At 40.4% G+C, this 18,013-nt stretch overlaps 1 protein-coding gene across 1 annotated transcript in view; it reads right to left on the reverse strand.

The window, feature by feature from the left end:
• Positions 1-18,013, reverse strand: part of SVEP1 (sushi, von Willebrand factor type A, EGF and pentraxin domain containing 1) — a 116,980-nt gene that overhangs the window by 66,426 nt on the left and 32,541 nt on the right. The window contains exons 6-12 of the mRNA XM_009895879.1: positions 13,398-13,577; positions 8,580-8,777; positions 6,038-6,156; positions 4,546-4,675; positions 3,771-3,878; positions 3,411-3,542; positions 1,790-1,984 (exon numbers count right to left, since the gene is read on the reverse strand). Of these exons, the coding sequence (XP_009894181.1) occupies positions 1,790-1,984; positions 3,411-3,542; positions 3,771-3,878; positions 4,546-4,675; positions 6,038-6,156; positions 8,580-8,777; positions 13,398-13,577 (1,062 nt within the window). The remainder of the gene's footprint in view (positions 1-1,789; positions 1,985-3,410; positions 3,543-3,770; positions 3,879-4,545; positions 4,676-6,037; positions 6,157-8,579; positions 8,778-13,397; positions 13,578-18,013) is intronic.

Below are 18,013 nucleotides of genomic sequence, written 5' to 3' on the forward strand. Positions count from 1 at the left end.
GTTTTGTGTCATCAGCAAACTTGCTGATGGTACACTCTATCCCTTCATCCAGATCATTGATGAATACATTGAACAGGACTGGGCCCAGTACTGACCCCTGAGGGACACCACTTGGTACTAACCTCCAACTAGACTCTGCGCCACTAACCACAACCCTCTGAGCTCTATCTGCCAGCCAGTCCTCAATCCACCCCACTGTCCATTCATCTATCCCATGCTTCCTAAGCTTGCCTGTGAGGATGATGTGGGAGACAGTGTCGAAAGCCTTGCTGAAGTCAAGGTAGACAACATCCACTGCCCTCCCTTCATCAACCCATCTAGTCACTTTGTCATAGAATGCTATCAGATTAGTCAGACATGACTTCCCCTTAGTGAATCCATGTTGACTACTTCTGATAATCTTCTTTTCATCCAGGTGCTTTGAGATGACTCCCAGAACAAGCTGTTCCATCATCTTTCTAGGGATGGAGGTGAGGCTGACCGGCCTGTAGTTTCCCGGGTCGTCCTTCTTGCCCTTTTTGAAGACCGGAGTGACATTGGCTATCCTCCAGTCCTCAGGCACCTCACCTGTCCTCCAGGACCTTTCAAAGATGATGGAGAGCAGCCCAGCAATGACTTCCCCCAGCTCCCTCAGCACTTGCGGGTGCATCCCATCAGGCCCCATGGATTTGTGTAACTCCAGTTTATCTAACTGATCTCTAACTTGCTCCTCATCAACCAAGGGAAAGTCTTGCTTCCTCCAGACTTTCTCTGTTGTCCACAAAGTCTGGGACTCCCAAGGACTGGCCCAAACAGTGAAGACAGAAGCAAAGAAGGCATTCAGCAACTCCGCCTTCTCTGCAACATCTGTCACCACGGCACCTGTCTTGTTCAATAGCGGGCAAAGGAATTATTATTATTTATTCCTTATTGAGGAAGCTAACAGACATTAAAAAAAGGTCTGTCATTTATCTATCTCAGCATTTTCTTAACGGAATAAACCTGTGAGCTGTCAACTAAACTCCATACTTACTTTCTACTGAGAAAGAAGCAATAAATATTAGAAGTCCTATTACTAATGCTGCTAGGCTAAATATGAAAAACTCTCATCCAGAATTCAAGCAAATTGAAGTTTCTAAATGTCCAAGTTACAGATTTTGAATTGATAGATAGATCTGAAACATAACTCTCATTTGCTCAGAGCTGAAATATTGTTTTCATTTGCTGAAAGGAAGGAATCCTCTCTGATGGCACTGGATGCATCACAGTGCCAAGACTGGCTTCATATGTAGCTCTAATACGTTAATTATTAAAATGTCATCAAAGCTGGGAAATTCCACAGCTGAAGTTTTGCATGTGTGCATCTCAAAGAAAATACATACCTGCTTCTGATTTGGTGATATTTAGATATGTAAGTGCAGCATGCACCATGCATCTGGACCAATAAGTTTCGAACACTGTTGAAATTCCTATTGAAAAGACACTGCTAGTGTTTGTAAACAAACTGTTTCACATACCAATTCAAAATAATGACAGACCTTGTCTACTTTGCCATCTTTGTTATTTTGTGATTCCCTGGATTCAAATTAATTATTATTTTTGTGTTTTAGACAGCTTCTGAAATCATATATTTAGGGATGTTCAGGCAATCTTTCAATTGTTACAATGTTTGTAACAATTTGGAGGCAGAGGACATAGAAGATGTTATGATTAAACAGAAGTCCTAATTTCTAAAATATTTTCATTTACTTCCTCATTAATCATAGTGTTTGATGAGTTGCAAACTCATTTTAATAACAGTAAGACTTACAAGAGCAGCCAGGCAACTCTGGAGAATAAGGTGGCTTCCAGACACCATCCTCATATGCACAATAGTAGTTTTCACTTGATCCTTCTGAAAAGCTATAACCCTCTGCACAGTGCAATGTGCAATTAACTCCTGCTTCATCTGATGTGCATGCAAAACCACCATTCACAGGCTCAAAGGAGATTTCACAGGGAGAACCTATGAAAAATACAAAGATTTATGTATTGATGAATGTGGTGAAGTAAGCAAGCACACAGGAAAACAGCATAGATAGGATTTTCAAACATATCAAACTTTTTCAAACATATCAACCTGATCTTGCCTCTGTTGAAGTCTGCGGAAGTATTATTTGTTACTTCCATAAAGGCAGGATCAGGATACTGCTAAATTATTCTCAAACTCTGCCACTGGAATTTGAAATCCAGAAATGTGTAGGCTTGAAAAAATTTGTGATACATATAAGAAATTAAAAAAACCTTAGAAATGCAAGAACTAAACCCTTCTGTACTTCTTCAAAGGTGTATGCTCAAGCATGTACTTACTAAAATAATACAAAACATTAATCTAAGTTTTTACATGAACTTTCATACAATAAATTATAGTAAACTATAATACACCTTAAATTCTGAAACTAAACATTATCCATTCTACACTGTTGCAACAACACATGGACTTGTCAGAATCATCTTAGGAGGGACTGACTGTAAAACCCCAGTTATGATTTATTTTACAGGCCAATTGTGAAGGAGGTTGTGAACGTCTGAAAACATTATGTCACAAACACCAAACCACAAAAAGTCTGAGGTGGTGTAGAACTTGAAATAACGCCAATTTTAAGCACTGGCTTGTTCTTGCTAAGATTTACAGCAATCAGAAATTAGCACATCCATTTGCAACTTACCTTTTCTAAAAGCTATAACCAAAATTCCAGTCTGCATGATTTTAAATTCTCTCTTCACTAGCCGTTTTTTTATACAGATGTCCAAATGAGACATAAGTACCAGAGAGCAGAGATGAAGTAGAATCTTTATCCTTAATACTTTATCTTTAATACTTAATATTTTCACCTTTAACATTTTATCTGCCAAATTATTGTTTGAGCTTTAAAGAAAGTGAACTGGGGAAAAGGTATCTATGCAATAAACACAAATGTACCCATATATCTACAGGTACAGACAGCTTCTAAAATCTAAAGAATGTTCTAGTATCTGCTACAATATTTGTAGGTGATTACAGAAATATTTCTATGAAGTTTCCTTTCTAACCACAGATTTGAAGTAAGACCAGTAAGACCCGTTAATTCATTTCATATGGTATCTGTCACAGAAAAAAATGGATCCCTTACTGCAAGTTTTACTGCTTAATGAATCATAATTTCAGTGCTCTTACACCTAATGTGAATTTATAGGACCAAAATTCACTGCTGTGCTGCTTCATTCTTAGAAAATTTATTTGTTGGTACTAAAAAATATCCTGACTGCCTTCAAGTTACCCCAATATAAAATGGGAATAACTAAAAGAAAAAGTTGAGACTAAATGAAAAAATGGAGTAGCATTTCATCCTTTATGACATTCAGTTAAAACAAGGCCATACACTCTTGACCAGAAGATTAAGACAACAAACCTTTGATGACAATGTGGATCTCACATGTCCTGTTATTGCCAGAGGGATCCACAGCTGTGTATTGAACTATTGTCTCTCCTTTGGGAAAGAGATCTCCAGGGGCGTGACTCCTAGTGACAGTCAGCGGAGCACCTAGAAGAGTTGAAAGACAACCTAAAGCATCAGTAAGTGATAAGAGGGTTGCTCACACCCAGCCTTCACAAATGAAGAAGGAAATAGCAGCATGCCTTCCAAATTATGTGTTCTTAAATAGAAAAAAACCTCAAAAACATCCTAAACTCCAAGAGATCAAGGTTGAACAGGTTGGAGTTTCCATAGCCTTCTACTGTTCCATGCATGTTTTGGGGTCCACTGTCTCACCTGAATTGTCTGAAAATTGTGGTTCTTCCCATGTTGCTGGGTACGCATTCTCTACTGCTTGCATGGGTGGTGGAGATCTGCATCTGTCAATTACAGGAGGTTCTGCATCTGCAGAATTTGAAGGGATGGCATGACATTAGCTTAGTGAACCGTTGCCATAGTCAAACGAAATCTATCATCAGAAGAAGTCAAGTAAACAGCAGTATTAAGTTCTCATCAGAAGATACAATAGTTAGATGCACGCTTGTAAGCTGCTGCAAGTGGCAGATGCTGAGGGAATGGACAAGACTAATTCTTCTGCTGAACTTATGGTTTCTGCATTCTGTTTGCTTTTTACAGAGCAAACCTTTTTTAAGAGGACTGCTGAATAACACAATTGTCTGACAGAAATACTGGCACAATGATTTGCATCAGCAGTGTGTGAGAACCTTGGAAATTTTGTTGGAATCTTTCAGGAAGAAAAAAAAAGATATACATAATGAAGGCAATAATTGACAACACAATAAAGCATTTAATCTATCAGTATGAGGAGAAGTCTTAACATTCAGAATGAAGAACAGAACAAAACACAACCCAAAATGAAGATCTGGGAGCAATGACTGCACACTATGCAAATTGCAGTCCAAGATGAGCAGAGCATTTATGGAATTGATATTACTCCTGGGCTTACACCTGCACATATATGGGCCACAGTGACTCATAGTCTCTTTCTGCACAAAATTAGAAGATTTCAACCATGACAGACTCTCCCCTAGTGATTTTTACCAGCACTTACCAATAACCTTGACACTGAATGTACAGCTTCCCTCATTGCCCGACTTATCGGCTGCTGTGTAAGTAATGGCAACTTCGCCAATTGGCAGAAGAAACGGTGGTATGAAAGCTGGAGTAACGTGAACTGAGACCTTTTACAGAAAAACACTTGTCATTTAAAAAACAAATTAGTAATCATGACAGTCATGTTTCAAGAAATGGCCACAGAATAGTATTCTTCAATGTCAAACCTACTCATTCTTAATGCAAATGGCTTCTTCAAGTAATGAAGGTGGACATTGCAACAGAGTGCTCTGCTCCCCTTCTCAAGACTGCCTCCTTTATAGCAACAGGGATTTACTCAGTCAGTATTTGGATCCTGACCAGCTGCAGTTTACAGCACTGTGCATTAAGAAAACTCAAGACCGACTCTTGTCTGCCTCACTGCATTGAATATACACTACGCCAGCTCAGAACCTGCTTTGCCTGCAGTTCAGCTATCCAGCTGCAATGGCAGCAGAGCTGGGAGATGAGTGGGGCAGGCAGGTGTGGGCTGTAAGTACTTACATGTCCAGTTTTAGTCTACATATCTTTATGAGTCAATAGTCCGTAGATGCTTCAAAACATTCCGGCACAGCAAAGGAATTCTACATTTGGAGTACATGCTGTCTACGGCTCTTTCATATGGGTTAGAACCGCCTTAAGGAACTTCTTAAAAGAACTGCTAAGGCACTTGCTTTCTACAGTTCAATGAATGACCCTGTGTCAGCAGAGCTATGGTACCTGATCATGCCTATGCTACAGCAAAAAATGTGCCAACTTAAAACCTCTTTTACTGGGACAGCTCACAGTCTCCAAGTGCAAAAAATCCCATGTTTGCAGCACATTAAAAGCACACACAGAGTCACTGGTCCTCTGCTGACTCATGATAAAGCATTCAGCTGCTGTAACTTGATCATGTCTGAGCCTATAGGGAATGTTACTCTTTACAAAACAGCTCTGGAGCAAGTCTTCCTTGTAACTCCATTTCCAGACCTCTGATACCCATAGAAGCCAAAGGCCTATGTCTGACCCTTGCATTGGATTGGAAAAGGAGATTTTTCTTTCTCACTTGGGAAGCTGAAATTAGTTTTTACTTATCACAGTGTGTTCTTGTTAGCCTTTTAGATTAATGAACTGGTTTACTTCCTTCTGAGAAGAGTTTATTAAACTTCTAAGAGCTCACTTTTAAAGCAGCCGTCTCCATCTTATAAACAAGGGCACATTCTTTCTTTTGAATACATAAATTAACCATATGAGATTTTATGTACTTAAACACCATGCAGAGTGTCCTGTGACTGCATAACTCTAACCAAGACAGAAAACACTGAGTTTTCAAGACACAAACTTTTCAGCAGATTTTTCTTCGTCTCCTGCTTATCAGAAGAAAGAAACTCTAGTGGTTCAAAAAGTTAATTTGAAATAGCTAGGTACAGAAAGACTGCCTCCAGTCAAATGCATAGATTTTAACTTGCCTCATCTCCAGAGTTATCCTCAGCTGTTGGTACTTGCCAGGTGATATTAGCAGAGTTATGATGTTCCAGAGTCTCAGTCTCAATATTTTCTGGACAGTGGATCCGAGGAGCTTCAATATCTGATCCAGGGAAAGACAAAGTAGTTTTATATGTGGGATTATAGAAATAAAACCTCTATAATGGTTAGGCTGCAACTTGTTGTAATCACTGATTTTTGTGCTGCCTGGAATGTAAATGCACATATTTTGCAGACTTCCTGTCTCTGCCCCTTTTTAATTCTTGCCTACACACTCATACTTAAACAGTAAATTCTCCTGGGGAAGGGACTATTCTTTTCTGTATTTTTGTACATCACTTAGCATAATGTGACTCTCGTTTCTACATGCAACCATACACTAAGGAATAAATACGACGGAATGAATTCGTTTCTCTTATTATTCATCCATTCATTACACACATATACTCATTAAGAAGGAATGGCTTCTCTATCCTTTCATTGCCCACACACGTGACACATACAGATGTAAACGCTTGTTTCTGATAATCAGCGACTTAAAAAAACAGTATTTGTGACATGATGTATGTACTATGAACAAGACAGTAGCGACTCTCAAATTCCCTAGAGCATGGTGTGGAACCGACTTGAAAGAAACAATGGCAAAATTTCTGGCACCAGTTGCTGGAAATGTTCCTTAATAAACTCCTGCTACAAGGTATTATGTAGGACAATTGCAGTCTTCTTGTGACTTATGTGACAATGCTGGATTGTTTCAAAAGACTAGTGGTACAATATGGGTAACATCACCACCAACATTTAGGCTTTAAGTTTCTCTGGCAAACTTAAAGTACTTCTGTATTTCCCTGGCACAGGGCCTCCCAAAACATTTGCGGTCAGGTTATTTTATTGCTGTAGTGTTGTTTGATAAATGGCCTCTAGACTCATGAGACAAGGACAACAGCTCTGAACTCATGTATGCCCAGGAGGCTTTACAACAACTCAGAACTGATATCACAGTTTTATTACTTAATAGTTCCAGTAAAGACATAACTCAGGCAATTAAACCTCTGTAATTAAGAGTGCAAAGCAATAAATACAAATGATTTTGCCTTCCTCTGAACTCATTCTGATGAAAATTTTATTAGAAATGCACTCTTTTAAATAACTACCACTTATGGTTCACACTCCCCTGACCACAGCCTTCAGGCTGGGGCAAATTCCATTTAAAAGTGAAATTCTGTAAAAAGACTAATAAATAACTCAGAAAGAAAATGGCTATTTTGAACTGGCCAAATATGTTGGCAGCAAAATAGAGAAAGACAATAACAAGAATGAAACGAATTGAAATGCAACCATTCATTTTTAAAGGAGAAGAATAACTTTCAGAGTTTCTTGGTGCCTCTTATTTTAGGATTTTATGCCCTGGTAATAATCTAAAAGCTTGAATCCAAGCCATGCTGCTTTATCTCGATCCAACCACTTCAGCTTGCAGCCTTGTGCTGGGATCCCATCAAATATTAAAAACTGTGGTTTGGCACCGGTTTACACAAAAGATTCAGAAAAACAATATGGTACATCACAGAGTGGGAAATAATATGTTTAAAGAGAGGGATAAAATCTTCCTGGCCATTAAAGAGAAAAAAGTTCCCACTTCAGTTTCTGTAGTGACCTGGCATCATAACTGCCATAACTGTTTTTTGTACTGTTCTTGCACCCAGTGGCTGGCGAGGGCCCCAGTTTGGGGTGGAAGCGTTCTAGGAGCACAATAGTTCATGAAGACGTGAATAACATATTCCCAGACAAACTGCACTTTTGCTCGTATCCTCCTATAATCCAAAGCTACACTCCTTCCAACCCAGTGTGCATGTGTGTAAGGGAATAAATAACCTAACATTTCTGGATAGAGGTGGGTAAACGTGGCAGAACATGCATGTAACCATCTTCTGCCCATCATTATACTCCATGCACTTGTGTCAACCGATTTTGGCCCTAACTCTTCTGTGCTGTTGCTCAGGGCATGTCAACCGCCATAGTCAGTTCAAAGACAACTGAAATGAACCAACCCTCTGTCTATCAGCGAAGGTTTACAGTGTTAACTGTGGTCCGACTATGGGGCTTACATAAACCTGTCCTAAACCAGTAATAGTATTATTATCACTGTTGTTTTACTAGGAGTGTGGGTTCCACTTTGACTTTCTTTAAGCTAAAAGCTTCAACTTCTACTCTGAAATTTTGAGTTTACCTGCACATCAAGCCTTTTAGCAGGCAGCTTCCCAACAACAGACTTATGAGATGGATCCCAGGAGAGACAGTTGATGATGAGCACTATAAGATGGCACTCAAGCAACCTCTGAATTTCACATTTTTATTACAGACTACAAGTAAATCCAACAGCCAAGCTACAACAGTACAGGCAACACTTCTTACAGACTGTTTAAATCATGCTTTCCCCAGTTCAAACCTGTCCTCACTCAATTATTTGCTGTGTGCTTCCCTTCAATCCTGCCCATGTGTAAACAGAAATGATTTTGTGCTGGTCTCTACCTTTACACAGAGCCTCCTCGATGTTTGCACTCCATCTCCCAAATGAAATGCACCTTAGTTCTTCTCTAGCTCCAGACAAGATGAATCCTTGGGGACAACTCAGCTGGCACACGGTCCCAGAAACAGCAGGCTCCAGCCCACATCTGGGAGGGAGAACTGTTACACCTGCTGGTTTCTGGAGGATCGGGCAACGCATTTCTACAAAAGACCAGTAGAACATGTCTTTTAACTGACATACATAAAGCATACATTCAAACAAATCTGCCAATGAAGCCATGTGGCAACGCTGCATGCACTATGAGTGCAACAGACAGTAAGACCTGCTGAAGCTTTGTACTCCAGGGCTGACTGAAGTAAACAGCACCCAGTATATCAGGTCTTCTATTTTCTTGCTCAGGCTTTTCACAGGGACAGAAACACGGTATTTTTCATAAGGCTCCACTACAGCTTACTCTCTCTGTTTTTTTTGTGTGTGTGTGTTTTTTTGTGTGGCTTTTTTGTTTGTTTTCTTTTTTTTCCCTCTCCTTTCCAACTTCACCTTTCATGGTTGCTTTTAGCTGCATTCCCTTGCCTTCTATGGAAAACAGACCTTCATAGCAGTAGAGAAGTAACAGTCTTGTATCTGTTGCCTTCTACAGCATTTAAACTGTCTTGAAATACAAATGAGAAAACAAAAAGGACACCCTGCCATGAGATCACTGTAAGTTAGGGACATGGCATGTGATTTTGCCTAACCCACTCCAACCTGAATGAAATCAGACACAGTCTTGACTGTGTTCAAATCTAGATGCAAAGACTCTGAAGGCTCCAGGGAGATCTTATTGCGGCCTTCCAGTACCTAAAGGGGGCCTACAGGAGAGCTGGGGAAGGACTTTTTACTAGGGCATGTAGTGACAGGACGAGGGGGAATGGCTTTAAACTGGAAGAGGGCAGATTTAGATTAAACATTAGGAAGAAGTTTTTCACTTTGAGGGTGGTGAGGCACTGGCACAGGTTGCCCAGAGAGGTTGTTGAGGCCCCGTCCCTGGAGGTGTTCAAGGCCAGGCTGGACGTGGCCTTGGGCAACCTGGGCTGGTGGGGGGTGTCCCTGCCCATGGCAGGGGGGTTGGAACTCGATGATCTTCAAGGTCCTTTCCAACCTAAACCATTCCATGATTCTATGACAATAAGTGGCAGCTGACCACCTCTGTAAAGTCAGGAAGGGCTGACGGTTGCTTAAAGGATTAAAATTGAAGTTTTGAACTATTTTATTACTAGAATTCACTACACGTTCTGAAGACCATTTGCATCAAAGGGTAAACTTCCCAAACCCACAATGTCCGTAAACAGGTTCAATTGTCACAAAAGCTTTGTTTCATTTTTGAGCCATTGTTTTTACCATGTCAGGCAAGGAATGTTATTTTTAATTCAAACGTGGAGGCATTAACAAACACGGCAAAAAGGGGTATCCCAGAAATGCAGTTCATAGACTTTCAGTAGTGTTTCTCACAAGAGATAATAGAGAAACACACAAGAAAAATGTTTCAATATTTATAGCAAATGAGAAGACTTGTAACTCTTTAACTAGTCAGTGAAGAAAGCAGACGAGTCTTTACACAAAGGGCACACAAAGCACAACCCAAACCAGCTACGGAAGGGAAAGCTCTGTTCATCTCTTAGCAATGGTCTAACGATAGAGAAGTGATTCACATTCAGAACGCTTCATATCCCTTTCCTCTCCTCTCCCAAAATACGCGAGTAACTGAAAACTGGTTCTTGTGCATGAAACAAAATTTAAAGAGTCTAAGTGTTGTAAGTATTTCCTGCCCTTTAAACTCTCAATACCAAAATCATGTTTAAAGTCCCAGCAATTAAAAACTGCACTTCATTTCAGTGGGACACAAAGATCACAAATGCTAACACATTTGTTCACTTCAGGCTGACCTTGCTGGATATGCAATGTAAAACAACTCCGTCAGAAAAAAACCCTCAAACCCTAGGTTTTGGTTGCTCACCACAGGAAGGTAACTGACAAATAGCAAAAGGATCAGAAATTGGAAAAAACAACATTTGAAAAGACAAACTAAAAGCATTAAAATGCATGCTTTGCAGAGAAGTAAAAGAAAGGCTATGAAAGGTGAAAGCATGAAACGTAGCAAAAACTGTAGCTTTTGGGGAAGTAGCAACACTCCTCCTGGTTGAGATGCTTCCAACTACACTAGCAAAATCCTAGTAGAGCACAATCCAGAAACATCTGACAAGCATTCTGGATAACCTTTGGTATATGTAGCCCAAGCATATCTCTTCTAAGTGAGGCAGATTTTTACCAGAAAAAAACTTAAAATGGTGTCCTAGCTTTTTTATCTGAGCTCAATTCCAGAATTTGATCAAGCTGACCCATGAAGTCTGGACTTCACAAGCAGCAGAGTGATATCCATGATATTAGTCATATGGATAGGGAAGTAATAGAGAGACAGGAAAAAAAATCCTTCTAAGAAGAGGCAAGAATCTGCTTTTGTCTGCAACTGCGAGTAATGAATCACAACACTGTATTACAATTTTTAACATCAAGAGGAACTTCAATATTGTAACAAAAGAAAAGATTACCAAGCAAATCATGCCTCTTTCCTTCAAACCCTTTGCAAACACAGTGTTCCAGGGAAAGCATTGGCCAACTGCAATTAGAAGTGTGGAGGAGTAAATATTTCAACACTAGGTGGCATCAACACCCTGGACGCCATCTGTGTTTTTACCTTTCTTCACTAAACCTTGAACAAGGCAAGGAGAACAGTATCTTGCAAAATTCATTAATTTTAACGTGCTAGATAGTCATCTTTCTCTGGTGGGGAAGAAAACACAAGAAAATGACTGTCGAAATACTTTTTGCAAATTGGATAAATGACGAAGCTTCCCTTCTCTACAGATACTTTGTCAGCTATCTATAATATACGTAACCTACTCAAACGTAACTCACTGCTAATGGCATCTTGCAAGAAAAATATAAAAATTTAAAACATATGCAATAGCCAAACTTGCATTAAGTTCCAGTTTATTGGAAAAAGATGCATACGACAACAAAACCTCACAGAAGTGACTGTAAACAATCCAGGCTATGCTATGGTCCTGTGTCAGAACAGTCTCAGTGACCTAACTTTTAAATACGGTAAACTGCACTGATGTGCAGTCAGACTGATAAACATTCAGAAAAAGAGCTAGGAGAGTACCCCGAGGTCCAAGAAATCTGTTTCAAGGTAAGAAACTGAATCCAATTCCACTTCATTTTTCTAACAGAAGGGTAGGAAATGAATAAATCAATTACAAGTGCATAAATACAGCAGTATTTCTGGTATCTTTTATGTAGCAGATGATAGATAATAGTTAGGAGCTGTTCAGGCTAAAAATAAACAGAGAATACCTCCATGATAATGATGGACATACAGAAAATGAGTATAAAGGGCAGTTTTTGAAGATGACACAGTATTAGTCTTCTGATTTTCATCCTTCCCTGAATAAAACTCCACACATCTATACTAAACAAGAATCTCAGCAAGCTTATTCTAGACACCAGTCACAACAAGAAGCAGCAGAGATGTTTTCCAGCTAACACTCTTCCCTATGTGACAATCAAAGGTAACTTTTACACTAGATTTTCAGAATCAGCAAAACTAAGCTATTGCCATGGGTAATCCAGCAATGGAGGCAATATTATATGGTGTGAAGAAATTTTCTGATACAGAGTAGAGCTGGATTTTAATAATCAAAATGCTAAGCTAGGAAGGATGAATTTAACTGAAGAATACAGTTAATCTTCCAATTATAATCTTCCAACAGGATTTCAGGGCCCCTTCCTTTTGAAGTTAATTGAAGTTTTTCCACTGACTTCAACAGAAGAAAGATTAGGATCTCTTAATGAACTCTCTTGATAAATTAATAGTTGTGGATTATTTTCATCATTTTAGAGAACATATCTACGGTTATAAATTTATTCTTGTCTCACGCAAAGTCCACATTTTTAAGCCTGCAGTAAAACAGTAAAAAAAAGCCACAGGTTCAAGCTAAGTCACCCTACTGGAATCACACTTACTGGACCCAGGCAACACATACTTCACCCTCCCTGACTTTAGTCAGCACTGGATCAGCTTCTGAATTGATGGACTTTACGCTTATACTTTTTTTTTTGCAGTCTACCCTTCAAAGCGTTTCAACTGTATTTCTTCCCCTTTCTAAGTTAATTTAACACCTGTCACTATTCCTAAATGGGTATTTCTGAAATCTACAATCCTATAGTTCTGGAACAGCAATATATGCTTACTTATCCCTGTGCAGCTGGTGTGACTTCTGAATCCTGCCTTATAGGTGCTTGGTCCTTAACTTGCATGAACTCTTCTTTCGTGCTGGGAGTTCAGCAAAAGTAAGAACTGTCACATCTCTACTTGGCACTCACAGTGCCTGGCTAACATACTTTAGTCCTTGTCTGGAGATCATCTTTAGCTTTAAGATGGTAACTCAAACTCCTGGTTGGTCACATTTAACCCATAGTATAGACCTACAACTTGCACGTTTCCTACAACACATTGTATGACGGTGTCTTAACACTCACCAGATGCAACTACCTTTTCATTATCAGCTCTCTGTGCTGGATTTCAATGTCCACTTTCTGTATTTACAAATTCCTTTCCTCCTCCCCAACTTCTAAGACTTGTATAAAACATCCATAGACAAATCGTCATTCCTATCTTAGCTTCACCACATATTAAAAATAGGGAGAGTTTCTCACTCGTGTCAACATGTCAGGAAAGGCTGCACTCTGACATGAACAGAATGTGATCAGATACCTACCCACACACTTTGGCTCCTTTGAATCCCACTGTGAGGTTCCCTGGCAGGTGAGTTTGGTGTTTCCTTCTATTTCATAGCCCTCATTGCATGTCACAAAACATACTGTCTTATAGGAGATATCAGCCGTTGAACAATTAATGTGTCCATTTTCAGGGGCCCGAAGTTTGGGACATGTTCGAACTGTAAAGGGAAAAGAACACCGGTTCACTCTGCGGCAATGAGAATCAGTGGAGTTATGCTAATTTACCCAAGTTTTCAGGGGTGGGACAGGCACTGGCTTGTACACTAGTTACAATAGTTTGTACAAATTCAGGGAACACAGCTGGAACACGGCTAATTTTTTTCAAAGGCTTGATGCCTTCCTCTTCGTGAAACAGTCTTACATAGCATGTACGAGACTGGGCACACAGTTCCAAGCTCACCTAAGTTTGAAGTCCAGGTTAGCAAACTAAATGTGCTCAGAAATGTTCCTAGCCATTGAAAGCATCTGGCACAGAGTGTGTGGCCTGTGCTAGTACTGTCTATCAGCCTGCAAAACAGGACAGTTGCAGGCAAATGGCATCCTGTGGAAAAGCATGTGTCTTTGGAAGTTTCTAATCCCCCAGCCATGCTTGAGAGTTCTTTGGGGGATTTCCAACTGGCAGTCTGGTACGGTCTGACTGCATGCCAGGGAAGAGGCTAACAGTTTATTAATAGGGCAGATGACAGTGTCCCAGTGCTCAGGAACATTCTCAGGCATTCTGGAGTGTATCGATGTAGACACAGATGTGTGTGAGCCTCCACAAATCAGAAGAGCAGACATTCATCACGGTGGCTAAGAGAGAGAGAGGAAGAAGGAATACAAGGCATTCATAGAGAATAGGACCACGAGAGATGAAAAGGAATAAATTTGGGTGCTGCTGCGACAAAAGAGACACTTTCAGGTGTAGGGCTTCCCATGGAGGCAGTCCTAGCTGCTGCTCAGCATACAGGCCTTTCTCCTGCCATGTCTCACAAACACTGCAAGCAGCGGGATGCCAAGGAGAATGCGGTCCTGTGCAGGATGTGTGTGCAGAAAGGGAAGTGGGGCATGGAGGGTGATCTTCAGATTGTCTTATGGTTTTGTTACTGAACCCTGATACTGCAGCTTTACACAAAGTTACACTGAAGACTGATCCCCAAATAGCTGAATAGTAAGAAGAAAAAAGTAGTAGCCTGGACTTATGTTCTTTGTTTTAGTGTCATGACCTCAAGCTCTTCTACTAGGACCACTTTCCTTTGCACTGCCTCAAGCTCTCCTCTTCAGACTGTATCTTACACTTCCGCATTTGTTGGCAGGGGGGTTGGACTAGATGATCTCCAAAGGTCCCTTCCAACCCCTACCATTCCATGATTCTGGGATTCTGTGGTCCCCTCTGGACATGACTCTGAGCTACATACACACTGCCTGGCCTTTGGGTCCCTTGAACACCTAAGCTGTACACACCTACTGTCTGGCCATGGCTATGTGATCATGATAAACGTATGATAACTGGGTGATAACAAGCCCAAACATGTAGATGCCTTCTGGGGTCCTAGTGCACCTTTTCCTTCAATAATTCATATCTCTTTTCAATAACCAGCTACTGATGTCCAAAACCCGTGGAAAATTTGTATGGCTGAAAAGTCTGCTCTTAGCTGAAGCTGACAGATACTGTTCAGTATGTCCAATGGTTATGAGAAAAACACACAAGAGCAAACAGTGTGACTGCTCAAAAACATAATCAAGACTGCAGTTCCCTAAACTCTGTTCTCCCTGGACTGTTTTCCACAGCTTCTGTTGACCTTGCTGGCAGGACGGCAAGTTCTGGTGATGTGTGGCTTCAGAGATCTGGACCACTACTGTGGTCTGGGATGCCGAATTTACCAACTAACCCATTCTTGCTGCTGTGATGTAGGAGGAAAACCCCTAGCTCCTCTCCAAATGCATTCGAAAGCAAGCCAACTTGGCCACTTCCTCTCCTTTCCCCAGTAGTTGTTTATTCTGCACGCTGATGAGACACGACACGCCTACAAGTGGACACACAGACTGAACAGATCACTATACACCCTCAAACTAATAAATGGGCAGATAGCCTCAGTCCTACTTCAAATGAAAGCCAGCTGTATAAACGCCAATAATTGCAAGCCCCTCAAAGCTACAAAAAACCCATGTTAAATAATGTCTTTTTTGAAAACAGCTATAGTGGCACCTGAGTGGAAAAACAGTCTGGAGAAAAAGTATGTATATTGGACAGGAAAGAAAGAAAGAGAAAAAGCTATTCAGATGGACCTGATAAATCTTTGCATTACCACTGTCTCATGTTTACTCAGTGAAAGTGTATTTAAGAGTATAAAAAAGATCTTGAAACTTCCATTATGCATGAGGCACTCTGAGTTTCAGAGCAGCTTCCTAATACGCTATATCTTAACTATAGGAGAGTCAGTAAGAAAGACATTTTTACAGCTGAATCACACGTTTTATACAGAAGAGAACAGACTTTTCTTTTAAGGTTTCTATGGAAGCCTTTAATACCCAATCTGTGGTAAAAGGAAGCGAATGCTACCAAACTCAGCATTATTAAGGAAGCCTGAATGAATTAAGAGCAGTGGGGAGACTCTCAGCACTATTAACGCACCTACAGAGAAAGTACTCCCTTCCACTACCTGGTAAGTCTAGCCACCTCTTCTGGAAGGACTACACAGCTGCAGTACTTTAGCACTGCACCCGTCAGTGTTTCAATGTTCATGCTTACTCGGTGTCTCAGTATGGCTCTGGCAGAAACTTGTAACTGAGCTCATGTTATCTTGGGTATGGTTCCATGCATTAAACACAAAACCATCCTCTCGTCAATAAGGCTTCTACCATGAACAAGAAATATTTCCACAAAGCTAGTGAAAACAATAACAACGACAACAACAATGGTATATTTGCTTGTTCTTGGTTTTCTCCCAATACGTTTTCTGGATTAAATACACGCTTTGTAGTTGTTTGTTTTCATGGATCACTGTTAATTGCATGACATGACTGCATTAATCACTTTCCAATAGCACAGCAGATTTTAGCTAGCAGAGAAACTGAGGAGTGTTTAATGTCAAAATTCAAAGCAATGCGAAAGGATTTTCCTTCACTCTCCCTTCCTAATTTATGTGATAAAATACTCCTGGGATTAACAAGACAGATATAAACTGTGCCTTTGATCTTGCTCCCTTTCATAGTCTAGGCGAATCAAGACTAGCAGATCCAGCACATGTAAACGTAGGATTTTTTAATAGATTTTTTTCTAATTGGAAGTCTTCAGTATGATGGAGAATGGCACAGATGAAGAAAAGCAAAAATATATCCTTTCCATGCTTCAGAGGATATTAACTGAACGTCAAGACAGTATCTCAAGACAGAATTCTCTTCCCCCACCTTCCAGACAAATTCCCTGTTAAAAGATCAGGCACCAACACCCAATAGGTGAGTATTTTTAAATGCTCCAGAAAGTTTTCCAAGTACTAGAATCTCCCACTTCTCTATAGACAGCAAAGATGAAAAATCCTTTCTTTGTGGCTGACTGCAGCTTTCCCCAGATTTTTCTGCACTGGAGCGTACTCTGTGGGAGAAGCTTTGAAAGCCAGGTGCTCTTTCCCAGTATCCCAGTCTACCTGAAGTAGCATACATCTTCAGTCTGTGTTTTGACTGCTGGAAAGTCAACAGCTCTAAGTCTAGTTTCTCAAAATACCCTCATGGTACTGGCCAGCAATTTATTTTCTATTGGAAGCTTTTCCTTCCTGCCTGCTGTCACTGGAAGCTATAAAGGAAGACTAAGTTTTTCAGGATTATCTGAAGAAGAGTCCTGCATTGTTATCAGAAGTGAACTGCTATATAAGAATCGCCTGAGGCACTGATCTCTAGCTCAGATCCCTCCTTTCAGAACTATGATTTCCTGTTTCCTTAAGGGCTGTAGTGTTTGCTGTAGTGGCATAAGGTGCTAATGTCCCCAAGGATCTATCCTGACTCTTTCCCTGAACTCAAGGACCAGGCTAAGAGTTACAGAAGGAGCTGATGACTTCTTTACTAGCTTTCAGTGCAGCATACTAATGTCAAGTGCATCCAGCTCAAGTTAAACATGTTGAACTACAACCTGTAGCTACTGAGGAAATGAGGGCTACTATGTCTTTTTTCAGGCCCTCCTTGGAAGACACACCAGACAAGACTACATGGGGATGCAGCTTCCCTTTGAATACATCAAGAACCCAACCTCAGGCAGAGACAGGCGAAAACAAAGCAAAACTGTGTTCCTATGTACTTGTAAGAGCTCCAGAAATGATGTTTTTCAGGGTGCTCTTTCCTGTGTCTCCTCCCTTTCAGACCCTCTGTTTATTTCTTTTCCAGCTGACATTCTCTTACAATGAACTTCTAGGATATCGCCAGTTGTTCCCTAGGGAAACTCCACTCCAAATTCTTCTGAAGACTATGCTCAAGGCCCAAGCTTTCCTATTTTTAATAAGAAGGAACTGTAAGAAAGTAAAATGGGATTCTTCCATCGGTAATGTCTACCAGTGCGAATGCTCAACTAAGCCAGGAGTTTGCTGGACAGCCTAAAACACCCATGTAGCAAGGTCTTGTTATA

This window comes from Charadrius vociferus, unplaced genomic scaffold, assembly GCF_000708025.1.
Source record: "Charadrius vociferus isolate BGI_N301 unplaced genomic scaffold, ASM70802v2 scaffold231, whole genome shotgun sequence".
Classification (NCBI taxonomy): Eukaryota; Metazoa; Chordata; class Aves; order Charadriiformes; family Charadriidae; genus Charadrius; species Charadrius vociferus.